At 41.9% G+C, this 27226-nt stretch overlaps 2 protein-coding genes across 2 annotated transcripts in view; one reads left to right on the top strand and one right to left on the bottom strand.

The window, feature by feature from the left end:
• CHST7 (carbohydrate sulfotransferase 7) overlaps positions 1 to 20722 on the top strand; it is a 25495-nt gene extending 4773 nt beyond the window's left edge. Inside the window, exon 2 of the mRNA XM_069072930.1 lies at positions 20230 to 20722. Coding sequence (XP_068929031.1) covers positions 20230 to 20233 — 4 coding nt within the window. The 3' untranslated portion in view covers positions 20234 to 20722. The remainder of the gene's footprint in view (positions 1 to 20229) is intronic.
• SLC9A7 (solute carrier family 9 member A7) overlaps positions 18038 to 27226 on the bottom strand; it is a 193044-nt gene continuing 183855 nt past the window's right edge. Inside the window, exon 17 of the mRNA XM_069072933.1 lies at positions 18038 to 27226. Within this exon, the coding sequence (XP_068929034.1) occupies positions 26978 to 27226 (249 nt within the window). The 3' untranslated portion in view covers positions 18038 to 26977.

The following is a 27226-nucleotide window of genomic DNA, read 5'->3' as shown; positions in this document are numbered from 1 at the left end:
CCAGTGTGATCTTGGGCAAAGCAGGAGGAGTCAGGAACCTGAGTGGTTATGTTATAGCACCAGATGTGCTCTCTCACTAACCACTGGCCTTTCACAATGCCCTGGACACCCACAGACATAATCACATCTCTTCCCCTGAGAAATCTCTTATCAGATGTCTGCCTCAGACATCTATTAAATAGGGTGCTCTTTTTAAAGCTATCCCAAAAGACCTTTTTACCCTTTTAGTAGGAAGGTAGATCCTTGTAAGGAGGTGGTATTTCATTTAAAAAAAGATCCTTGCCACACCAGAATAACCATATCCAAAGGAATATTGCGCCCTTTACAGTAGTCTGCACAGCAGGTTTCTTTTGTGGTCCTGTGGTATTTCTATTGCTCACTGTATTTTTGGAGATGTTCTGTGGGACTTGCCCTCAGTGCCTCTTGCTAGCACATTGTTTTGAGTGTTCTTGGTAGTAACAAATTTTTTTTTTTTTTGCCTTTCAAGGCTTTAGTTTCCTTGTTTTTTTCCTAAGGAAACCCAAGATCGGTTAGACCCAAATTGGATTAATAATCTGGGTAATGCTAATTTTGATTTGGAAAAAAAGTGGTTGGGGGTGGCTAGCCGGCACAGTGAATAGAGCACGGGCCTGAAGTCAGGAGGACCTAATTTCAAATTTGCTTCAGACACTTAATACAAAACTAGTTGTGTGACCTTGGGCAAGTCACTTAACCCCAATTGCCCTGCCTTCCCCTCTCCAAAAAGCCGAAAAAAGTGGTTGTGTGAGTAAGCCTATTTTTCTTATGTATGAGGCCCATAAATGAGGCTCAAGGGACAGTTTGCATGAAATACAAATATTTGGAAATACCTAGAGTGGTCGCAGCATCCCTTCCAGGGCAAGAGTTTTGAAAACCCGCCTTCATTTGAAAGCATGAGTCTGGGTGTGCTTATTAAAACCTCCCTGATTCCCATATAGTTGTGCCACTTGTATACATTATAAATTATATTGTAATTTCCAGTTGGATTTTAGGTACTTACTCTATTCATGTAATAGGTGATCTTGCCTGAACAGAACTAATACTTGGGTGTTCTTTCCATTGACAAAATGTTTTTGATTTTGAAAAAAAAAGTGTAATTAAAGTATGAGATGTTTTTTTAATATGTTTCATCAAGGTAAAATACTAGTGGAGACGAAGACCTTTGATACTTGGGTATTTTCAATCATCAGGAAGCTGGGATACAGGAGGAAGCAAGCCCACATTGACGTATGAGGTGGAATTCTTGTCATAGTAATAGATGAGATTAACTTTAGAGCACTGAATGGAGGAGTGTGGCTTCTCTTAACTTTTGTTAGGGAGTGAGGAGGTCACAGCTTTCACTGAATGGGTTGGAGGAAGAAGAGATCAGTGGCCTGGTCTTTTCTCTGCTCCCTGGCTTTCTATTAAACAACTATCTGTGTAAGCAGGGCCATAGCTAGTTGTCCTGATCTGTATTTTGCCACTGGACCCAGATGTTTGAGGAAAGAGTGAAGCTGGTGCCTTTGCACAGTCCTCCCTCACTTAAAGTAACATCACTTTCCTAATGTCATGGTCCTTTTCAAGAACGAAGGACAAACAGCCACAGTCCTTGGAAGGGCTGCAGGCTCCTGGCGTCCTCCCTTCTCTGGGAAGGAGCTGCTGATCATGTGAGGAAGACGCTGCCCCAGTGTTTGGACAGTGAATTGTTATTTGGAAGGAACACAGAGGCAGGAGGACTTTTCAGGGGCTAAACAGGAAGCACCCTAATTGGCTAAAAACTGCTAAGCTCAGCAGCGTTTCATGAGAGAGGGTGTTCTTTCATGCCCTTGCCCTTCTCCGGAGGCCCGGTGCCAACAGCTGTGTCTGTTGTGCTTTGGAGCCTATGGTGTTCAGGCTTGAAGATACAGCCACTTATTAAGTGCTGGGATGGAAACTGTTAGTTGAGGTGAACATTGTAAAACTGGCGGATTAAGAATCCTATAGAATAGGACTGACACATTGAATTAAGTTTTTTTTTTTTTTGACAAACGCCAAATAAAACTGGGAATTTCCATAGATGTAGCAGAACAGAAAAGCAGCGTTAGCACATTGAATTTCACTGCTAAACATGGGCTTCTGGCATTTGATAGACCTTTTTCAACAGTAGGAAGTTGTGTCATAAAACTGTATCCTGAGAATTACAATCATGGTGGGGGATCCTGAGCTTCCTTCTCTGAATATCGTGTTAACAGGACTTGGCCAGAATACCACGTCTTGCACCTGGTGCGTCAGAGAACCAGTGTCGGAGGTGATCTTGAGAAGGTAGTGGGAAGGCACTCCGAGCCTGGCCAGTGCAAACAGGTCCCATGGCGGGTCTGTGCTCCATGGGCCAGCAAGATTAACCCTTGTTTAGACTGAGCTAGAGATGTACATTGCACATGCCCCAAAGTAGTTACCTTTGGGTAATACTGGGAAATAAGCCATGGAACAAAGCCTGAAATTTGGGTGTGTTCTTGGAATAAATGTATGGCATGATGCACAAATGTGCTCATTTGAGATTCTCTGGGACTCACCGAGATGCCAGTCTTGAGGAATGACAGAAGATGAGAGGTTAATCTGAAGATGCCATTAAATGGCTCCTACAAAAAAAAGTATCATTTTAAATAGGAATGAAAGTAGACAGAAAAGTCATGCTTTTTGTCCTGTGGTCCCAAGAGGGGAGCTGCCGTTCAAAGTGGAGAGGGCTGTTGAAAAAGTTTCAGTGAAGAAACAGATTATTTTAGGGGGTCTTCTCTACTTATTTTTCCTTGCTTTAGTAGAAGATGAATTGTAAGCACAGGAGAAATAAAGTTATTTGCACCACACCTAGGCAAGCCATAGTAGGATTTACCTACTATCTACACAGAGATAGCCCTCAGGGGACTGAGAGAAGTTTGCTTGAGATGATGGTGTATTCTGTTAGCAGACGATAACCTCTACTCTGCTCTGATGACTTCATAGCTCTTTCCCTGTCTCACCCCCGCTGGGCAGTGTTAGGGAGAAAGGAGAAATTAAAATGTCTGAACTTGGCTATTTGTTAACAGCCCTGGCTGTTTAGAAGTAGACTGGGATGGGGGAGGGGATTTGATGAGGTGGTGATTGAGTTTAGATCTAGAAGGGACCGTTAGAGATCATAGAGTCTACTCTCATTTTCCAGCTGAAGAAACTGGAGCTTAGAGAGCTTGTAACTTGACCAAGGTCACACAGGTAATTAAACCTAGGTACATTCACCAAAAATGTCCTTCCCACTATTTGTGGGGTAAAAAAATCTACACCAAAGGCCAGTGACGAGTTGATCCTGAAATTCAATTAAGTCAGTTAGTCAATAAACATTTATTAAGTCTCTGCTCTGTGCCTGCACTGTGCTATGCCCTGGGGAGACAATGAAAACCGAAACTCAGGCCTTGCTCTCAGGGAGTTTGCTTGCAAGTATATGAGGCAACTGATGGGGGAGATGACCGGCAAACACCTAAGAAAAAAACAAGGTAGATACAGGATAAATGGTCAGTAATTGGTAGAAGAAAGGCACTAGAATGAAGGGAGATCAGGAAAAGCTTGTTGTAGAGGTGCTGTTTTAGCTGGAATTCGGAGGAAGTCAGGGAAGCTAGGAGGCTTTTGGAACAGCTAGTGAAAATTCCTGGCATCAGGCTGGTGGTGAGTGTCAAGGTATGTCACGTGGATGACACAGTGGTGGGGTGTAAAGGATGGGAAGACTGCAAAGAAGACGGGATATGGCAGGTTTTAAAGGGCTTTGAATGCCGAATAGAGGGTTTTGTATTTGATCCTGGAGTTTTCTGAATAGAGGGGTAGCATGGTCATAGCTCCCTCAGCTAGATCACTTAAAATTATTTTATTTTATTTTCAGGTCTGTACTTTCTCTCCACATCTTCCTCTCTCCCCTATACCCCTTGGAGAAAGCAATGAAAACAAAACCCATTACAAAGTACACACACACACACACACACACACACACACACACACGTATATAGTCAAGCGAAGCAAAACAAATTTCTACATTGTCCACGTCCAAAAAAATTTCACTCTCTCCTTCCCCCCCATTCATACAGTGAACCTTTGGTACATTTTTCATATACATGGTACTTTTTCACATATATGGTCGCGCAGCTAGTCTGAAGCTGGATTTGAAATTAACCTCTGATTATAGGCCCTATGTTCTTATCCCCTTGCCGTTTTGCTTGAAATAAAGTAAAATACATAAGGTTACAAAGGAAATGAGTTATATTCAAATAAAGGTGTTATTCCCTTTCAGGTTCAGAGATCTCTTGAAATCTATTCAAGGATCTGAGGTCAAGAACCTCTGGTATAGAGACACACCACAAATTAATCCAGCAAGCAATAGTTAAGGGCCCACGACATACAAGGCTCCGTGCTGAGGTGGGGGATACAAAGACAAAAAGCCCAGTAATCCCTGTTTTCAAAGACCTTATCTTCTGTTGAGGAAGAATCACTATCACAGTAGCTTGGCAACTAGGTGAGGCATTCTTTAACCATGGTAACTTGTGAAAGAAGTAAAAATATTTGCAGAGGACATGTGGACCATACAAAAATGTTTAAGGCAAGGCTCTCTGCTTTCATGAATGTGGAGAGCAGGGAAGATAAGGGACATCATAGTTAGATCTGACAAGATGGACTGCTTGGGCAGTTCACTTAACCTTTCTCCTCTGTTTACCCATTTGTAAAATGAGGTTGGGCTAGCTCTCTAACACCCCTCACACCTGTAAAAAAATTATGTGATTCAGTGTATACAGACAGTCCTAAGTTAGTATGTGATAAATGCCCCAAAGGAGTTCAAAGAATAAGATTTACAGTTGAGGTGATGTTTGAAGACTTCCTGCAGGTAGGATAGAATTGGAGCTGGGCCTTCCACAAGGCAATTTGAAGGGGATAGATGGGTATATAAAGTAGTGGGAACTGTGTGAACAGAGGGCAGGACAGCTTTGGGAAATAGCCTTCTCGTTTGGTTGGGGTGTGAAAGTTTGAGTTTAAACCAGAGGTTCCCAGACTTATTTGGCCTACTGCTCCCTTAAAAAAATTATTCAGCACCCCCCTGGAAATCTATTTTCTGTAACCCTTTAATTTTTTTTTTGCCTTTTTTGGGAGGGCATTTGGGGTTAAGTGACTTGCCCAAGGTCACATGGCTAGTTTTTGTGTTAAGTGTCTGAGGCTGAATTTGAACTCAGGTCCTCCTGATTCCAGGGCTGGTGCTATATTCACTGTGCCATCCAGTTGCCCCAACCCTTTAAGTTTTTTCAATTTATGTCATTTCAAATAAATATAAAATACATTTTTTAAAAAGATCTTGAATTTAACGATTTATTTTAAATTTGTGGTTTTTTTTCTTGCATTGAAATTTTAATAATGAAATAACTGCATCATGTAACTGTATTGTATCATATCATAAACAAGTCTTACATGCACATATTCCTGCTGATGCATGATGGACTTCCCCAATGATATGTGACATGCTACCCTGCCAACACTTGCTTGGTAAGACCTGTTGGTGGACTTGACCACTGATCAGTGATAGCTTGCACTTTGTATGTTTATTTGGAAAATAATGTGATCACTGCGACTTTAACTGTTACACAACAAATGAAACATGTATGAACGGTTTTTCAAAATTCTCTTCTCTTTATGCTTCCACCACCTTGTTTTTATTCAATACCCCCCAATTGCACCTGACCCTTGGATCGAATCAGCAGCTGTGCCCTCCCCCTGCCTCACTCCCCGGGGCAGTATCATCCCAAACGTTGGAAGATCTTGAGTGTGAGGCTGAGTTTGAGTCTTACTTCCCAGCCAATAAGAACTTTTGAGGTTTTTGAGGAAGGAAATGACAGGACCAGAATAATGCATTAGAAAAAGATTGGTGTGGGAGCACTACTCTGAATGGTCACTGCAGGGTGACCAATTAGGAAGCTGTTGCAGTAGTACAGATAGGAGCTAATAGTGTGTGAACTAAGCTGGTTGGCGTGACACAGATACAGGAAATATTTTGAAGGAAGAATAGACAGGGCTTAGAACAGGGAAAGAGAGATATCAAAAAATACACCAAGATTTGTAGCCTGAGAGGCAGGAACCATGGGAGGACCATTAATCCAAACAAGGAAGTGAAGAGAAGGACGGGTTTTGGTTTTAGACCTTGAGTTTGAAGAGCTAGAAGCACGCGCATTTGGAAATGCAGCCTTGGGGCCGTCAGTCCTGGCGAGATATCAGGACTGGGGATATAGATTCAAGAGTTCTCTTGGTTAGGGGTGTTAGTTGAAGCCTTGGGATTAGGTGGTACAATGAGGGGAATGCCATATGACCTAGAGAGAGCAGAGAATTTCATATGGAACCTTGTGGGATGCTCACATTTAGACAGGTCTGGGAAGATGGAACCAGAGAAAAGGTTGTTAGATTTGGTAGTGAGGGGAATCATGGTTAACCTTGGGGCCAATAGTTTTGGTAGAGGTCGAGAAGGAAGCCATGTTGCAAGGGGTTTGTAATAGCTGTGTGCAGACTACCCTCTGCAGGTTTGGCAGTGAAAAGGGGAGAAAGCATGTTCTTGTGGTGGCCAGCTAGTTGAACTGAATAAGGGCTAGAGTGATCAGATCAGAGCCTGGGCAAGAACTGGCTCAGATCCAAGGACACAATCTCATTCTCATAATGCATCTGATATTTGAAGGGGAGTTGTGACAGCTGCTCTTCCTTTCCCTGGTTAGCTTTCTTGATAGGAGATAAGGATTGATAGCCTGGGAATCAGGTAGGAATAGAGAAGAAATGAGAGAAAAATGTGGATTAATTATTGCTGCCCAAGAAATAAAAGGCAGCAAGATTTTGATTTGAAGCTTGGTATTTATGGCATTTGATTGAAGATAATTTTTCCTTAAAAAAATTAAATTGCACTTAATTTCTCTTCTTTCCCAATTGGAAAAAGAAAAAAGGAAAACAAAGCCCTGTAACAAATACACAGTCAAGAAAAACGTTCCTAAATTGGTCGTGCCCCCAAATGTGTCTCATTCTGCATCTCGATTGCATCACAATGCTGGCATGCATTAGGTTGCTTGTTGACTGACAATTAGGAGCTGGGTAGTATTCTTCTCTGGTCCCGGAATCGTGATTGGTCATTGGATTAGCAGAGTTCTTAAGTGTTCCAAAATTGTTTTTCTTCATACTATTGTTATTTTTTTAAATCGTTCTCTTGGTTTTGCTGTCTTCTCTTTTCACCAGTTCATATATCCTCTTAGGTTTCTCTGAAATGATCTTTCACAGTTTATTCTGGAGCAACAATTTTCACTATATATTTTACTACTATTTTTATATAGCGTGATTTAGTCATCCGTATCCCAATTGATGGCTTCCAGTTCTTTGCCTCTATAAAGAGAGTTGAGAAGCTAATATTTCATCTAAGATATGACTCCGGTGAAGCTTGTTAATGCTGCATAGTAAGGATAAATTATTAAGGGGCACTACTAAAGACTCATATTAGTGGCATTTGAGGAGTTATGTCTGCTAGTCCATGGGGAAGGAAGGAGGGTGGAATCTGGTTTAATCAATAGAATGACTTGTGTCCAGTCCCTTGGGGAGGGGAGTTTGGAGTCTTTGTTCATAGATATTCCTTTGAGATAGGAGCATTTTCTGATCCCCTATAAGCGACGATGATTTTTCCTTAAAGGTACTGAAACCATTTCATGACTTGGTTGATAAACAAAGGAGTGCTAGACTAGGTTAAGAATAAAGGGGATTTGGGCCTAGTGAGAAAAGTTTATGGCCTCAGGAGGATGCCAGATCAAATGGGAGTATTCAGGGAAAGTTGAAGGGGGTTCCAGAGCCTGTAACCCACAAAAGAGGGAGCTTTATGAAGTGTAGCCAGTTCTGCTATGATGTGACATACACATTCCTAAAAAGTCATTTGTGCTGTGCAAAATTACACAATATCCTGGGGTTTATGGAAAAAAATGGGATTAGGGATGCAACACTCAAAAACTTTGTCAGTCTACATTAAAAAAGCTAGGAACTTGGGGCAGCTAGGTGGCACAGTGAATAGAGCACCAGCCCTGGAGTCAGGAGGACCTGGGTTTGGATCTGGCCTCAGACATTTAACACAAAAATTAGCCGTGTGACCTTGGGCAAGTCACTTAACCCTAATTGCTCTCCAAAAAACAAAAAGATAGGAACTTGATAAAAGCCAGTATCAGATGGTTAAGAAATACATGAATACTATAATAAACAGCAGCCCCTTCCATGGCTTTGAACTGTGGCCGAACCTGCACCCCAGTTCCTTTAGGGTTGGTTTGGCAAAGTTGACAGCTATGGATGAGAACTTCTTCAGTGGGCAACTGTGGGTCACTGACCTGTAACCATGGCTGAAAGGGGTTGGTGGGGCATGCCAGCCAGCTCTCCTCTGCCCACAGCCTCTATTGCATCAGGAGATGTACAATAAATATGGTTCTTTACCTCGAAAAAGACCAGAAGTTATCTTGTGAAAATGTGTCAGAAGGTTACAGCTTACGGGCTATGATAAAGTGGCATAGTTTTCTTCTTTCCCACTACATGTCCCAGACAAAGATCACGCATTAGTCCAAAATGTGCTCAAATGTTCCCAATTGCATCACTCAAGAGGGGAAAGTTGGCACTTCCAAAACAAGTCTTACAGTAGAACTGTGGCTGAGGAGATCACTCAGGGAATCTCAGGTGATATGGAGAGGGTGAAAGACAGAATTTGGAGGAAGGATCATCAGTCACAGCTGGGATTTTCAGTGTATGAATTAGCAGATCAGTTGAGGGAAGTTTTTTTTTTAAAGAACCAGGGAGACTCGAGTGTGTTTGTAGGCAGGCAGAAGGAAAAGATCCAGTAGAGAGGAAGTGAGTGGAGATATGAGAGAAGGAAAAGAGAATATGAATCATGGAACAAGAATTGTGACAGGCTGGGATCCTGCCTGCAGGTGAAGTTGAAGTAGGACGGGAAAGAAGAAGGAGAACATGAAAATAAAGAGTATTTTGAAGCATCGAGTTGAAAGATCAGCCACTGTAGGTAATAGAGATGAAGAAAAGGAATGATGAGCTGAAGACTCAGTTGAGTTAGAGTCCTATAATAGACTTGGAACTGGTATTTCATGAGGTTCTCCAGCAATGCTAGAATCCAGTGACATGGGATAGATGTTGGGGGTCACGGGTAGCATTGGGAATAACAAGAAAGACTGACAGCAGCATGATGAATTCAAAGGACGCGGTAGGGAGACAAGTGAAACCCGTAGGCGACTGACAGATTGGAATAAGAAGAAGCAGGAAGACTGACAGGCAGCATGGGAGAGGGAAAGACAATTTACATAAAAGTTCAAGGAAGGGATTAATGGGGGGATATTCTAAAATTAGTGAGTGGAATCTGAAAGACCTAGGATCAGTCTCTTACAACATCTGACCTATACCTATGCCAGTTGTGTGACCCCTGGCAGACATTTAACCTCTCGGTGCCCCAGGCAACTTTCTTATAAAGCGAATATTTTGGAATTCTCTTAGCTTCTTCCATTTTTTTGGTCGGGTTCATTCCATTCCTATTGATTATACATACTTTTCCTTCTCTTTGTTTTCTGCCTTTTTATAAAGATATGGGTGGTAAGAGATAAGGAGCTCAGTACCAGTTTAGTGTAATATTTTTCCAGGTTATATGGCAAGAGGAAGTTATCCTTCAGGAGTTCAAGGGATGCCTCCATTGTCCATCTCTGTAAAGGTAAAGGAAATAGATTGTCCTCTGACAATCACAGGGGGGGTCTCCCTTAGTCATTGCTGGCAAGATTCTTATCAGAGTCCTCCTTAATAGGCTGATCCTTCACCTGAGAGCTAGTGTGACTTCAGAAAGGGCAGAGGAACAATCGATATGGTGTTTGTTGCCCTGCAGCTCCAGGAGCAGAACGGAGGTCTGTACACAATGTTTGCACATCTGACCAACGTCTTGGATACTGTTAGTCATGACAGTTTATGGAAAATTATGTCAAAATTTGGTTGCCCAGAGAAGTTCAGCATTGTATATCAATTCCATGACATTATGCTTGCCTGGGTTCTAGATAATGGACAGTGCTCTCATGCCTTCCCACTCACCAATGCAGTGAAACAAGGCTGTGTGCTCACTCCCATGCTTTTTGCCATGATGTTTTCAGCCATGTTGTCAAATGCTTTCAATGAGGATGAACATGGCATCAAGTCAGCTACGTCACTGATGGTAAATTCTTCAATTTGAAAAGGCTACGAGCCAAGACCAAAGTGGAGGGAGGGTTGGTGCAGGATTTTCTGTTTGCAGATGACTGTGCACTCAATGCAGCCTCTGAAGCTGAGATGCAACAAAGTATGGACCAATTCTCTGCTGCTTGTGCTGATTTTGGACTAACAGTTAACACCAAGAAAACCCAGGAGCTCCATCAGCCAAGCATCACACCAGCCATATGTGGACCCATCGAATACAGCAAATGGAGAGGTTCTGAACGCTGTGGATAAGTTCACTTACCTTGGTAGCTTACTTTCCAGAGATGTGCACATTGATAATGAGGCTGATGCATGCATTGCCAGAGCCCGCTAAGTGTTTGGGAGGTTCTGAAGGAAAGTGTGGGAGAGAAGAGGTATTAGACTAACTACCAAACTGAAGGTCTACAGAGCCATTGTGCTGACCTCATTGTAGCATGTCTGTGAAACTTGGGACAGCCAGGAAACTGAATCCCTTCCATTTAATTGTCTTAGGAAGATTCTGAAGATCACCTGGCAGGATAAGGTACCAGACACTGAGGTCCTTATTCAAACTAAACTGCCAAGGATTTCAACTCTGCTTCAGAGAGCACAACTCCAATGGGCTGGCCATGTTGTTTGGATGCAAAACATACGCTTGACAAAAAGACTGTTTTATGGAGGTAAACGTTCACATGGGGGTCAGAAGAAGCGCTACAAGGACACTCTCAAGGTCTCTCTCAAGAACTTTGGAATTGATTGTGACATGGGAGACCCTGGCGCAGGACCCCTCAGCATGGCGTGCCCACATCAGAGAAGCAGAATTGAAACAGCTCGAAGAAAATGTTGGATGTGCAAATTTAGAGAATCCACCCCAAATGTTCATGTGGACTATCTGTGCCTCACCTGTAGTTGGGCTTTCTGATCTTGTATTGGTCTGATCAGCCACAGTAGGACACGTTGCAACTTGACCGTCATTTGGGTTCTCTTTTGAGAATGGAGGACAGCAACCACCAACCAGTGTCATATGCTTTAGCAATCGGGGTTAAGGAACTTGCTCAAGGTTACACGGCCAGTTATTTCTGGGTGTGGTGCTGAGTATCTGAGCCCGGATTTGATCCAGGTCATCCCGACACTGGAGCCGGTGCTCTTACTCGCTGAGCCACCTGGCCGCCCCTAAGCAATTGGGGTTACGTAACTTGCTCAAGGTTACACAGCCAGGTGTTTTTGGGTGGGTGCTAAGTGTCTGAGCCCGGGATTCGATCTCCAGGTCATCCCAGGTGATCCCTTACTCCACATTGCTCTTACTTGACTCTTACTCGCTGGGCCACCTGGCTGCCCTATCCTTTTTCTTTTAAGCTTCTCTTCCAAAATCCACCCTCTTTGGTTTGATTTACTTAAGACTAAGGTCTCTCTTAAGCTACCTTTCCTCTTTCTCCCCTTTATCTTCCTCCCATAGTGTATTCCTATTCCTTTCCCTTTCCATTCTTCTTTTAAGGTCATCAGAGCATAACAAGACCACTCCCAGACCCTCTAATTAGATTTCCTTTGTGTATTGATTGTGTCTTGATGCTAAGATTTCTGAAGGAAGTAACATCCTTCCATATTAGAATGTAAGCAGTTTATCCTTGTTTTTAGTCCCTTTTGCTCACTCATGTTTAGCTTTTTATGTTTCTCTTGATTACTATGCTTGTATATCAGAGTTTCTACCCAGTTCTAGTGTTTTCATCAGGAAGGCATGGAAATACATTTAATGAATGTATTTCATTAAAGGTCCATCTTCCTCCCCTCCTCCCCCCCCATAAGGATTATACTTACTTTTACTGGGCCATTTATCCTTAGTGGTAAGCCTCTATCTTTTGCTTTCTAGAATCTCCAAGTTCTTCTGTTCTTTATAGTAATGACTGCTAAATGTTGTGTAATTCCTGACTGCAACTCCTTGGTACTTGAAATCTTTCTTGCTGTTTACCATATTTTTTCTTTGAACTTTTAGCTCTGAATTTTGGCTATAATATTTCTGAGAGTTTTCACATTGGGTTTCTTTAATGAAGTTACTGCTAGATTTTCCCAATTTCTACTTTGCCTTCTGGTTCTAAAAGATCTGGGTGATTTCATTATTTTTTCAAATAGAAAGTCTAGCCTCTGTTTTTTGGTCATGACTTGCTGGTAGTCCAGTGATTCTTTCCCCAATCTCCTTTCCAGGTCTGTTCTTCCTGTGGTACCTTAGATTTTCTTCTAAAGGCTGGAGAATTGAAACCTTGGAATGTTCCCCAACCGGTGTGACCCAGGGCGAAATCTGATCATTGCTCTTCTTATCTGAGCTTTGCAAGCTCCTGACCCAGGTCTGACCATGAGCAGCACACCTCTTGGCCTCTTTCTGACTGAGAGTTCCAGTAGACTGCTGCTGGACTGGGCTGAAGGTTGGTGCTGAGACCCCATGCTGCTCCTGCGGTCAGAGCTACGCAGCTACTGTTTGTTTCTGAATTTGTTCCTCCATCACTACATAACCTAGCACCTGTTGCCACTCCTTACCAGGGATACAGTCTGTCCTGGAGCTGGGTAAAGAACAACAGAGCCTCCCCTTGGCACCCATTCCCGCCTCCTGCACAAGGTCAGGGTCTTCTATATGGGTCTGGGATGTCTTCTTGCCATGTTGCACAGCCTTGATCCTCTTTCAGCTCCCGTGCTCTGAAATGCTCAAGAGCACTGATGTCTGTCTTCCTGTGCTGACCCGGGCTGGAAAAATTACTGTGATCTCATTCTTGGATTCTCCTGGTCAGGGTTTGTTCTGGTGCATTTTCTCGATCTTTATGTAGGAGATAGATTAGAGACTCTGTGCTTCTTCCTGCTGCTGTGCTCTTGGGCTTCTGCCCCCAGGGAACCGAGATCCTGAAGTGACTAAATGCTTCAGCACTGCGGGAGGAGTTGCCTACTACATGCTTGAAATCACAGATGGGACAGAAAAAAAATAAGAAAGGAAAAGGAAAGAAAAAAAAAGAAATGTGGGGCTACGGTAGAGAAAGTTGTTAGAGCTCTTTTGTCAGTGGAGATGATGAAGGATTTGGACACGAGCCCAAAATGGCATCGTCGTGGAGTATAAACGTGTTATGGAGGTCACGAGGAGCAGACGTGGTGCAGGCGTGTGGTGTGGACTTCAAAAGGAGATGTGGTCCAGTTTGCTGGGGGAGAGTGTTGGAAACGGAGGCAGCTGATTTCTCTGATTGCACTGAGTTGGGGGTCAGGAAAGGTGGAGGAGGAAGGCAATATAAAGTAGTTCCTTTTAATTGAAAGACTGGGGACTTAGTCTTTGTTTTTCTCATTCTGAGGTGATTACAGTTAAATGTTATTAGGGTTATTGTTCATTCACATTAAGTTGATTCCCCGTGGAAGTACCTACGTATTAGGCTAGGTCGAAATAATTTTTTTTTCAAATAGAAAAAACTCTATTTAGACTGTTAAGACTTTTTAATTTAATTTAATCTGTATTCTAGTTCCAAGTCTACGTGGCGTCCATCTTACACAACTATCCGTTGACAAGTGTGATTGGGCTAATAATGAATACCAATGGCTGGCCTTTGTATAACGCTTGAAGGTTTTGCAAAGAGGGTTGACCAATAGGATCTCCTTTGATCTAATAACTCTGGGAGGTGGGTACTATGTGTTATCCCAATGAGGGAGCTCAGGCCAACCGAGATAAATGATCTGCCCAGGGTCCCGTAGCTGGTGACTATCAGGACTTAGGTCTTCCTGCCTCCAGGACTCCACTGCAGCAGCTAGCTGCCTTTTCTTTTATAATTGTGCCTTAGGGGATCCATGATTTCTGGCGGGTCCTCTCCCCTCCACCAGCGCACATCCCAATCTGTTCTTTGGAATCCTTGTCCATATTTTCCCATACATCTTCCATAGAGATACTGCTCAATGTGCCATAAGATTTCATTTTTTAAACAAGTAGAATGTTGGCCCCTCCAGGGCCCCCCACACCCTCCCCTTTTCTACCCCCAGTTGTTAACAGTGTTTGCTTCGAACATAGGCATCGCCTCATTGGTATTGTCGGGTTACCGCTGAAGCACTGGGACTGCCAATCCTTTGGTCCTAATTTCCCCTGTGACCTGCCCACTTGAAAAAAATTTTTTTTAGTATTTAAATACTCATTGGACTTTTCACTGTGATAGTGTTGGGGGCAAATCTGATGCCAGTAACATTGTAATTCAGATTTGCTGTTGAGATTAAGTGAGGCATTTTTAAGTCATTGAACAGTTAATAAAAGGAGGTTTACTTTGCCCTAGCACAGCAAGAGTATGGTGGCACTTTCTTTCCCTCATCACCTTCTAGCATATCCTGGTCTGATCAGCAGGGCAGAACACAGTGATTTGTGTGGTCTTAAGACATTTCCAAGTTGGAGGGGTCCTGATTCCACATGGGGGGGACTTAAATTTTTTAAATCTTTTTTTCCCCAATTACATGTAAAAACAATTTTTAACATTTTTTTTTTATTTTTAGTTCCAAATTCTCTCTCCCTCACACCCCTCTCCCCTCCTTCAGAAGGCGGGCAGTTTGATATAAGTTGTATATGTGCAATCATGCAAAACATATTTCTGTATTAGCCATGCTGAAAAAGACCCCTACTCCCCCCCCCCTCCCCCAAATAAGAAAAAAGTATGTTACAATCTGCACTCAGACTCCATCACTTCTTTCTCTGGAGGTGGACAGCATTTTTCATCATGAATCCTTTGAAATTATCTTGGATCATTGTATTGCTGAAAATAGTTAAGCCATTCACAGGTGATCATTGTACAATATTGTTACAGTGTGCAGTGTTCTCCTGGTTCTGCTCACCAGGCATCAGTTCTATAAGTCTTTCCAGGTTTTTCTGAAAGCATCTCGCTCATCATTTCTTAAAAGAGCACAATAGTATTCCATCACAATCACATGTCACAACTTCCTCGGTCATTTCCCAATTGATGGATGTCCCCTCAATTTCCAGTTCTTTGCCACCACAAAAAGAGCTGCTATAAATATTTTTGTACATATGGCTCCTTTTTTTTATTTTTATTTTTTTATCTCTTTGAGATACAGACCTAGTAGTAGTATTTCTGGGTGAAAGTGTATGCACAGTCTTGTAGTCCGCTAGTTCCTAATTGTTCTCTGGTATGGTTGGGTCAGTTTACAGTTCCACCAACCATATCCCAGTTTATGGGTGGGACTTTTGATGCCTTTAGGAGACCAGGAAAGTTGCCTCAAGGGACATGGAAACCAATCAGGCTCCTCTTCAGGGTTTCTTTTGTCTTTCAGGGAAAAATAATTTCTGTTGTGACAATGCTGATCAACTCCTCCCCTCCCCGCAAACAGTTAAATATGGTCCAAACAAATCAATACATTGACTGTTAGAAAAAGCATGTCTCATTATGCACCCACTAGACTGCACCCCCCTGCCAGGAGGCGGGAGACATTCCTCATCATTAATCTTGTAAAGTCTCTATTGGTCACTTCTGAGGTTTTTCCAAGTTACCTTTACATGACTGTAGTCATTGTGTAAGTATTTCTTTTGCATCTACTCATTTCACATTGTACCAGTTCATTCATATCTCCCCAAGTTCTCTGAATCGTTCATATTTTTATTTTCAGTTCTTTGCTACAATTAAATGCAAAGCTGTCATATGTTTGCATAGGTGGGTAATTTCCCTTTGTCTTTGATCTTTGTGAAATACATGCCTAGTAGTGGTATTGCTTGGTCAAAGGGTTAGTACAATTTAGTGAAACTTTTTTTGGAGGGGGGGGAAGGCAAGGCAATTGGGGTTAAGTGATTTGCCCAAGGTCACACAGCTAGTAAGTATCAAGCGTCTAAGCCTGGATTTGAACATGGGTCCTCTTGACTCCAGGGCGGGCGCTCTATTCCCTTTGCCACCTAGCTGTCCTGAATTTCTGAGTATACTTCCCAATTATTAGATGAATTCACAGCTCTACTAACAGTGCATAAATGTACTTGTCCCCTTCTAACACCGGCAACCATGGCCACAGAACCCAGATATGCTTTAGTTTGCATTTCTCTTATTATTAATGATTCAGAACATTCTTTTATATGGTTGTTGGTAGCTTGAATTTCTTCCTTTGTCAACTGCCTATTCATATCACGTGACCATTTATCTATTGAGGAGTAGCTCCCACACACATATGTACCCATTTCTTATATATCTTGATTATGAAACTTTTATGAAAGAAGCTTGCTGCAATGGTTTTCCCCAGTTCACCTTTCCCTTTCTAATTATAACTGTATTGTTTTTGCCGGAGGCCATCTTTTGAAGTCATGGAGATGGTGGTGCAGCACACAGAGGCAAAAATTACTTGAATTATTGAAGAAGCATGCAGGTTTAGGCTGATTATAGTCATTTGCTGTATTGTCTCAGGATTTCAAGAACCATGCACACTAACATCCCCTCTTAGTTATCTTCCTAAGAAGAGGAATGACTTTGTATTGTTATGAGAATATTATATCCAGTTTTGTTTGATTCAGGATAAAAACAGGAAGAAAACAAATCTTTCTCAAGTCACTTTGTGTTCATATGTACTTTGAAGTAAGACTCTAGGGATTTGAGCTAGAAATCCTTAGATCTGACTTTGGAAATCTGACTTGCTAGCGGTCATCTAGTCTAACCTCCTGACTTTTAATGAGGAAACTGAGGGTTGGAGAAGTAGTTGGCATTAAAGACATCTTATGCTATAAATAGCAGAGCCAGGATTTGAACTGAAATAGCTTTTATATTTGGAGCTTATCATAGTTTAAGATGATGGATTAAACCAGGGGTGGGGAACTTGTGACCCTCTAGGTCCTCAAGTGTGGCCCTTTGAATTCAAACTTGAGGACCTAGAGGGTCACACGTGGCCTCGAGGCCGCAGGTTCCCCACCCCCGAACCCAATTTCTGCCAGACCACTTCCTAATTTCCCCAAAGTCTATAGCTTTGGGCTTATCAGAAATTGGATTGTTTCTATTAACCAATACAAAATAGCCTTAAGGGGCCACTAGGCTGCCTAAGCAAGGGGTGAACTGGCCCAGGTGGAAAACAGAAAATTTGGTCGAGGCTTCCATGATGATCAGCAGTGGGGATTGGGTCCAGTATAACCATTACATATCCAGCCTGGGGGAGACAAGGAGACCCAGTTCCCCCCCCCCCCCCCCAAAAAGGGGTATTAGTTGTGCACATCAGAACATTGGCTCTGTAAATGCTTACTGACATCTGAAAATGTTTATCTCATTCTTCACGTCTTGTTCATCACTCTTCTGCTAATGGATTGATTATTCTGTTATTTTAACGGAAGCTATTGCAAATTCAGCTGATGACCCAGAGTTTTCTAAGTAAACCATTATGTAGTCTGCAAACAGGTCTAATTTGTTATTCTTTGTCTCTCTGGTCTTGTTAAGAGCTAGCATTTTAACAATGTGTCAAAGCAGGGGGAGAAAATACATTCTTGCTTTGTCCCTATACTTACGGGGCAAACTTCAGAGTTTCACAGTTGCAAATACAACTAATACATGGTTTTACATATATCGTGAGATGTTTCCTTGGGTAATTTTAACATGATTCTCTTTAAGTCATAGTCAGAGGAAGAGAAAACTAGCACTTTGGCGGTATCTACATAATGATTTTTTTCACTGAAATATTTTTCACTGAGTGTCTCAGTGGGCCAGCGTTGTACTATACAATGTAGTATAATGGGTGCATTTGTAGAACTTAGATACTAATAATGAAAATTTGAGCTAAAAAACAAACCAAAAAGCAAACAAGTTTTGAATTTGAAAAGAGGAAACAATTAGTTTGTGAATTATTTATTTTTTGTGTTAATGGAATGACAGAACACATAAATGTCACGTTAAAAAAAACCCAAACTATCTTTATACATGTTCTGAAAACATCACAATGTACAGAAACCCTGATGAGACCTGAAATTCATTGCACTAAAACAGTTTTTCAGTCTTTTATCATACTAAATATCTTTATATATCACTGTTGACTTTTTGAGAGAAATAAAACCTGCACTTTGCTCAGGGGGTGAAAATCTAGGCAAGTTGAAGAAAACATTTTTTTACCACAGAGTTTACAGCAGCTTAATTTTTTAACTTTAATACTTCATTGTCAAACTTAACAACAAGAAACTAGTGCGGTGAATGATAATCTAAAGTTTAGAACTTCAATGTCGGTATCTTAATTTTAAATCATGAAGACACCAGAGGTCAGTCCTGACGGTCTCCAGGTCCTTAAATTCAGATATGAGCAGAGCTCTGTCTTTACTCTTGCTTTCAGCCTGAAGATGACCAGCAGATAGAAACCTCTAGCCTCTGAAACATCATTGTGGCAATCTCACTAGGAAATGGTGGATACTTTTTCGAATTTAAAGATAACCTTGATCTAGGAGTTAGCTTAACTAGCTGTTCTGGGATTAAATAGAGGCCCCAAAGCAGCGTCTTTCAGGGGATAGGAATAAGGAGAGGGACAGGAGATGTGATTTCATGGGGATAAGGAACTTGTGGGAGAGAAACTTCTCCAACCCATGCAGTTCAGCAAAGGTTCTATAACTTCTGAGGTTAAATGATATTTCTGGGGTGGGAGTGACTCTGTTTCAGAGGTGGGCCTTAAACCCAGCTCTTACTGGCTTTGTGGCTAGCTCTCTATCCAGTAAACCACACTATTGCTCATAAAATTTTTATGGAGGATAAAGGGCCTGGTGCTTGCACTGAATCCAAGATGTAGGGGGAGGAAACTGAAGTTTTTCAAAGCAAAGATAAATGTTAATTCAAAATATCTTTCCTGTTTTCGCATTCCCCCTCCTCCCCCCCCCCCCACTTATTGTCAAGGGTTTAATAAATCTATTTATACTTATTTGAGTGAATAAGATATTTAAGAAATAGCCATTGTTTTGTTATAAAATGGAGATCTGACCAGGGTGCTGCGGTTGTTTTTTTAAAAATGCTTTAAAAAACAAAACACAAAGCTGTCCTCCGTTATGTATTCAAGTACAGATCACCAGATTGACCCTTTAAAGGGAATGACCCTGATGATCAGCAAAGTCTGTTTTTCAAGTTTTTTTTAAACACAAAATCTAACGTGTATATAAATGTACACTTTCTTTCTAGAGAGCTAGCGACCAAATAAGTCTGTATTTATTAAGTAAACGACCCTTTGATTTTGTAAACTGCCACTAGAGAAAATCTTCTAGGTTCTGCAATTCCCTGGTGTGTGTGTGTGTGTGTATGTGTGTGTGTGTGTGTGTGTGTGTCTTGTACACTTCCATTTGTCCCCTAGGCTCTGTTTTCTGGGGCTGGATTAGAGTATTTCACGGATGGTCAGTTTCACTAATGTTAGAACAGTGTCAGACTTGGTACAAATCCATCATCTGCTACAAGTTTGTAATGTAAGAAACAGGCAGACATATCACAAATGGAACCAGTGACTTCTTTCCCACTAATGTGAAAACAGTTTTTGAAGTGCCACCAAAAATATGACAGGAAACTTGAACAGAGTCTTAATTATTACTATGATATAATTCTTTTTTTAAAGTCTTAAAAAAGGATTTACTTCCCACCAATGAACACATAGGCTTATAAAGATGGTTAAGTAGTAAGCATCTAAATTTAAATTCCACTATAGAATCCAAAGAGCATGCAAGCCAGCAAACCAGTCCTAGTCAGCAGTAGGTGGCATCGGCAAACATAGCAATGCTGACTGAGGTTTTCAATATTCTTTTTCCCCTTCCTTCTCCCACAACATGCAAAACAGCTTCTCGGGCCATGTTTTCTCATAACTTTTTCACAAAATGAAAACGATATTTTTCAGAATAGATTTTTAGCATCAGATTTGAGTGTCGTCCAAATTGAGTTAAAATATTCCAAGGCTAAATAGATTTGCAGGGTCTTTCATTGAAGAAGCCTCACATTTCTACATGCTTTCTGTATTCTTTTCCTTCTATCAACTTTCACCATTTTTGTTCCCCCCTCTCCCCCCCAGGTAAACTGCAACATTGAAGTGTACAGTCCAGAAGGATGGAGAATCACTGAATCGCTGCCAGTACTTTGCACAGTTGGGGTATTGAGACTTTACTTGACACTAACTGCTGGACAGTTCTGCATAGCAGAAAAAATAGTGAGCAGTTAAACACAACGGACACATCTGCAAAGACATTTCCAATAAGGAAGTGACATATAGTGCAATATGGATACGGTGGCCCTCCAATATGGAGGGCTTTGTTTTCCAGCTCGAACCTGCCAGTGGTGATTGCCGCCCTTTGGAGGTGATGACGTTCCCGGTGACGAATGAAGAGGAGATTAAATTTTTTTATGGTTTCAGAATTAATGTTGTTTACATCACAACTTGGACAAATATATTGATCTGAAAACCATGGCAAGTGTGGTCTTGCCTATGTTCCTTCTGTAATTTAAAGAAAACTTCTTGTTTTAAGGTCTGAATGGGATCTTTAAAAAATAAAAACAAGATTCTTCTAGCTCTTCTTTACCTTCAATTCTCTAGGCCCATCAAAGAATTAAATGGATTGTGATTTTCACTCCCAAGTTCATATTTATAATAATTAGAAATACTATTAAATAATAAGTTCATAAAGCAGCCATGAAAAGGCTAGATTAATGACATCAGGTAAAAGTGAGTACTGCCCCATGCACACAGCACCGGATGGAAGCTATGGAGAGGTTGAAAAGAAACCTTAGGACTCCTGGCTTAACGGTGGAGACAGCTCAAGTGCCCCCAACCCAAATTGGTTCCATACCCTGCTCACCACTCTTTATTTGTGCCACTTGCTGGTTGAAGTTGGGCTGCTGCAAGACCACAAATGTGCCATCAGTGCTTTAGGTTAAAAAGCAGGAGAATAGAAATCACAGGCAGAGAGGTCAGGTTTACAGTATTTCCCTAGACACTAAGGCACAACCAGGCACATTGAAAAAGGATTTTTATGTCTAATGCTGCCCTGATTTTTGCACTCTTTAAAAAAAAACAACCAAATGCCCCAAACCCCTACAAGTTCTTAAGTAAAACTGAAAACGCCTAGGATCAGGCCCCAGAGAACACACTCCATCTTCCCTGGTAGGGCAATCCTGGTGTGTAACCAGCAACAATAGACTATGCTCCTGTGGGGTTTGCTAAACCAGAGATGGTTTTTTTTTTTTTTACTTTTGAAGCAAGAAGGAAGAAAGGCATAAGGAAAAATAGGGTGGGAAATCATTCTGTAGGACTTTGGAGAAGTCAGTTTAAGCAGAAGCAATGGGAAATGTTCAGTAAACCATGCAGGAAGGGTTAGACTCTGAGGTGCCTAATTGCCGGCCCTCTCACTGAGCTGTGTAGGAGGCCTGGGAGTCTTGCTTTTGCAGAACACTGAAGCCCTTACTCCTGGTATAACATAACATACTGTTAAAGGGTTATTAAGTTTTGCTATTGTTGGAGGCTAAAATTCTCCCATCTTCTAGTTTATAAAACCCTTTCCCCCAGTCCCCAAAAAACCTACTTATCATTGTAGGGAGTTATGGTTCTTACTGTTGCATCTGAAAAAGGCTGTAGATTCTTGGCTACCTCCCCGCTGAATCATTTCTTAAATATGGTGAAACTTCTAACAATGTAAAAATGAGAGTTGGTCTACAAGACAAGTTCCTTCTCATTGCTTCAACTCTGGAAGGACACATAGCCCCATTTTGAACAGATAATTGCAATGTCACATTTTCATTTCAGGAAAAATAACACTTAACAGAATGGAGACGAATTCCTCTCCCTTTACTCCAAAGCCTATAACTTGTAGAAGTCAACCTAACAAGCTATATGTAACTCAACTGTCACAGAAACTTGAATCTTTAATGTTTTTAAAATTAAAAAAAAGAAGCTTTGTACAAGTGACCTGGGGCTTTTCCCCCCTTCTCTTCACTGTAGTGTCTGAGACTTGAATAAACTGTTTATTTACTTTTAGGTTATCAACCACCACTGCCAGAAGTCCTAAAGTTCTACTCAAAGGCTGCAGGATCTCACTTGATTGTCCAAGACAAGCTCAGGTTTTCAGTGCCAGATAAAGGGCTTTTCTATATTTTGTTCTAGTTAGTGGTTACTTTTTTTTGGGGGGGGGGGCGGGATTTGAGGAGATGGCAAAGAAAATCATTCTAACAAACTGAGCAGTGTTCTCAGTGCCCAGGGCTATGAGTCACTGAAGCCACTACTCCTGTCACCCCCTTGCCAGTCGATTCCAATGACTAACAGTATTAGAAAGTTACCCATGACATTAGCAAGAGAAATCGAGCATGAGCCAGATTCAAGAGGAGAGGAGCTCACTGCCAGCCTAGTTGGCTACCCCTGAAGTGTGATTGTCGTTCTTTACTAAGAGATTGATTATCAAAGGGCAGAGAACAAATCAAAGTCACTGTGTGGCTGAGAGAGAAAAAATATTTTTAAACCAGTACCCTGGTTCTTGAATTCCACTCCCTCTCTCAGACTCCAAAATCAGGCCAGTTCACATTTCACAACAGACAGTAAAAGCTATTTCTTAAAACATTCTCTTTGAACGAACCCGGTCAGTTCAAACTGATTTGTCTTTAACTGGGTTAGTGATTGCTTCCTTCACAACATTATGAGTAAACATTTACTCGGCAAAGATCTTGGCCACAGTAAGCATCTGATGGTGTATATTAATTTCTCATTAAGGGAGAAGCCTGGAACAAAAATATAATAATAATATTCCTTTTTTTCTGCTTTGGGGAACTTTCAACCACCTCCTTCCCCCTGAAAATCTTTTATCTTGGCAGAAATTTCTCTGATGCCTTATTTTGCACCTGGGGTTGTCTTTTTCAGATTTTTGAAATTATTTCAAATGACAGATGATATTTCACTGGCCTCAGGCCCAAGCTAAAGAGCTTTTTGCCATTAACTTAATGGAAACATCTTCTCCTTACAAGATGCTCTCTGGCTATCATGCATCCAAGCTTATTTGTCTTGTGGGTCCAGTGGATGCTCAGGCTGGCCAAAGCCCGTTTGAATCACCTGTATCCTTCCTATATTTATCTTCAAGAAGCCTAGGGGAGACATTATTCCCTTTACTGCAAATGTATACCAATTTTGTGTCAAAATGCCACAAACTGGATCTTCCAAAGGAGCCATTACTAGGGATCTTTTTGTTCAGTGGGGAGGGTGGGTGAGTGTGAGGATGATGGCAATAAGGACAAATGCCCTCAGTTTTGTCACTACTGACATGTATTTTGTAAGAACAAGGAGTACCACTTCCTTAAAGCCTCCTCCTTCCTTTGAGATCAGGAATCCTGTGTTCAATATAGGTCTGTTCCATTGGTGTTGACATATCGGCCTAGATTCAGAATTGGTTCCTAATGTCCACTGAAATGTAGGGGGATGATCAGAGCCAGTTTGAAGAGGAGGAAATCTTAAGCATCATTTCAAGTATTTATTCCAAGATGATAGGAGTTTTCCAGGTGTGATATCTTTGGAGGCAGCATCTGGCATGTCTTAGAAACAGAAGGCTGCTGTGATCCTGCCCTGCTAACAGCAGAGTTGGCAAGGGTTCTTAGCACACAGCTGTCTTTCACTTGCAGCAACAACAAACTTTGTTTTTACCACACACAGGAATCAAGGTCATGGGGGGAGGCTTTCTAATGACCTCTCCACACAGGGACACGCATACCTTCACTCCTTCTCCATCAAGATTTTCAAATACCCCCTTCTCAGCTGGAATTTATGGAAGGTCTTTTCTGTTTTCTAATCCCCTGAATGAAAATTCTTGCCTCCTGGGTTGCTGATGCATGTGGGACTGCTTGAGCGGGCTCAGCACTTCAGACTTAATTGTTAAATGGTAGGAACCTGTCTCTAATGTGCTTCCCTAGAAGGACAGACACATGATAACCCAGAACAAAACAGGCTGAGCAGCCCTGTGTTGGAGAAAGAGGTTCAGAAATGCCATTTAAAATAACTTTCCCCTCAAGATTGCCATTTTTTTAGATCTGTGAATCATTCGGTCAAATGTTCCATTATTTGTCCATTTTGGTTTGTTTTTCCATAAGGCTGGTAAGAGACAATTTGGCCTCAAGTGAAGACAGCTAGTACTGCTCATTGTGGACAACTGGCTTTCTAAACTTCCACTACATCTTCAGGGAACATCGGCAAGGTATGTCTAAGGTTGAAATCACGTTGTCAAAGACGAATAAATCTTTCTGGGACCTGCAGTTAGCTCCCGGTTATTCTTTCTGTTTTCAAGACCAAGAGATGGGAATTGCCTGAGAAATGAGTATTTCAAAAGCCACACAGTAAGTATTAGGGGAAAGTCACAGGAAAGAACAAGTATCACCAAAGAGATTCCTAGTTTTGACAAATTCTCAGAGTAAAGTGTTTGTGGTGGAGAAAAACCCACAACACAGATCTTTTGTGTGTGTACTTGAGGCACAGATGAATTCAGATCATGACAGCAGAAACTCAGCAGGTTTTTCCCCACTATGGCAATTTCCTGTTATTTAACAGTAACTTTTCCTAGAAATTTAAGACAGCAGTAACTCCTTGCCATTAATGGCAGTGAGGGCTTGGTATGAGCAGGTTTGTTTGAAGTAAGGCCCACCCAGCCCTCAGGATGTCTGCCAGTGTGTTCCTTCCTTCTAATATTAAATGAATAGACATTGAGTTTGAAGTGGGAGAAGCTTGGAAAACAAAACAACAAAAAAACGACACTAGAAAAGCTAATTTAGGGGGCTTGTGTTCAGATAAGACAGTGCCTTATAGGGAAAAGATTCTGCGTGGGCCCTTTGTACCAAGCTGCTTGACAGCTCTCATTGGTGGCAGAATACCACAACAGAAACTCTGCTCTGCCAAAGATCTTCTGAGAAAGCTGCTTAGTGTGTCTGTTGGTGTGTAGCTCACGTGCTCTCCTGACTCCCTACAGGAGTAGCTATAATATCGGATTTTGAGTTTTCATTAGGTTCTTTCCAAAGCACAGAGATGAAGGTTCGTCCACCACAGTCTGAACAGACGTTCATCTGCTGAAGGGACACGACTGAGGAGGTAGTTTCTCATTTTAAGCATTAAATTCTACATGTCCACCCTCAACAGTAAATAACATTTATAAAATCATTTATAAACTCTGCTTTCATTTTTAATTGTAAAACTTTAGATGGGGCTATGATGAATGCCCTACTTAATGAGAACCCACTATGAAAAGCCAGGTAAAGGTCATTTACATGTGGTGGGGAACTAGTTTACTTGGAGTAATAAGGAAAAAAACCTGGTATGTTCTCAGCACATTTAAATAAATGGAGTCCCCAAGTATTCTAGTATCAAAGCTGAAAGACGGGAGAAAAAGCTAATATTCCTGCAGAGAATTCTTTTGGTATTCCGGATCTTTTAGATTTGTTTGACAGGCAGTAGAGATCACATAGAAAGAAACTTACTATGAACAAAGCAAAGCCGAAAACCTCTTCATTCACACAGTGAGATGACGCTAGTCTCCTCAGGTGCCAAGAACACTGCCCTCTTTCTTTCCTTACCATGACACTGAGTGGTAGGAAGATGACCACGCGGGCATCCCTTTAAGCCCATAGCAGGCAGTGCCCCCCCAGTACAGATCAAAGAAAGGGCATCTCTCAACTCCTCTAGCCTCGTATGGGCTCCTTCAGTTAGCCGTGCTGTTGCCAGCGTTTGTCCTTTCAGAAAACATCACTAAGAGAGAGTCGATGGTCCTTTAGAAAACCATTTTCACTGCAGTACACTTCTTGTTTCCTCCCATCTCATTTCCATCTTTTCCCTCCCCAAATCAAATTCCGCATACTTACTAGGTCCTTTTATCTTCTTTCCCTAAGCCTTCCTTAATGTTCAGTCATTCATTACAACCGTTTCACTGTAGGAGAATAGCCAAGTCAATCTTTATATTCCCTGCCAGTAACACAGTTCAGGGCTAGGTCCTAGAAGCCAGGTCTGCTGTGGACTTCAAGAGCCCGATGGTCTTTTGTCGTTTCCGAGCATCTCCTGACCCTGGGTCCAACCCCCCAATTCCCTTTTCCCCCAATGTGCCTTACTTTGCCTTTGGTTTCAAACATTCTAGGAACACCAAACATCTTTTTTCATGAAAGGATCCAGGGAAACTATGCCTCCTTTCCATTCTTTTCTTATAATGAAATCGAGTGGGATTTCAACGTCATGAATCCCAGAATAAGATGTTCATATAGCCCCAGGCTTTGGAGCTGCCATTTTATGCTGTTTCTTTACATGTGAAACATTTAACGCTGGTTTCCCATCTCTTGGAAGTCCATGCTTTACTTCCTTCCATTGAGATCCTGCTTTCCCCTACCTCCCACTTTGCAGCCCAAGAGAGACCTGATATAAATGAAGAACCTGAATCATCTTTAGGGGTAGTCCCTTGCCCCCACTTGCTTCTCCTTAGCTCAAGGACTGCAGATGAATGAGTTAATAGACCATTACAGCATGCTATAAAAAAAAAAAAAGGATTCAGTGTACTACTGTGTAAGAAAGTGGGAATAGGGTCACGTTTGTCTTGATTTGGAGACACCTGAACCCCACCATCTGCATCTTTAATTCACTTTTTTGAGGGAGTGTAGGGGGAAGTCACATTAAGGTTTGGATCTTTAGACCTCAATAAAACCACTGGTAACAGAAGCATTAGTTCCGGTCACTGAACATCCTCCACCACAAACGACGGGAGGGCCTGTAACCCCTGCTTACCCTGGCTATGGGCCTACCCTTATGCCTGAGGAATCTGGGGTCACGCATTGTCTTCCAAAGGAAATACCAGTCGGGTGCCCCTGCTTGAAACTTCATGGTCCCCCATCCCCAGGTCTCGCTCGAGAGCTTCCTCCGAGCTGCTTTTGGTTCTTCTGCCTTCGAGGCTCGTGGTGGCCGTGTGGGAGCCTGACGAGCCATTCGCTGTGATGGTGCGGTCTCCGTAGGTCAGCGTGAGATCGCCGTCATTCAGGATAAAGTCAGAGTCTTCATCTCTCAGCTGTTCCTGATT

The sequence above is a fragment of the Petaurus breviceps genome, unplaced genomic scaffold, assembly GCF_028583685.1.
Source record: "Petaurus breviceps papuanus isolate PSGF00001 unplaced genomic scaffold, PetGlider_PUasm1.0 90849, whole genome shotgun sequence".
In the NCBI taxonomy this organism is placed as follows: domain Eukaryota; kingdom Metazoa; phylum Chordata; class Mammalia; order Diprotodontia; family Petauridae; genus Petaurus; species Petaurus breviceps.
This window is presented reverse-complemented; position numbering and strand designations above follow the sequence as displayed.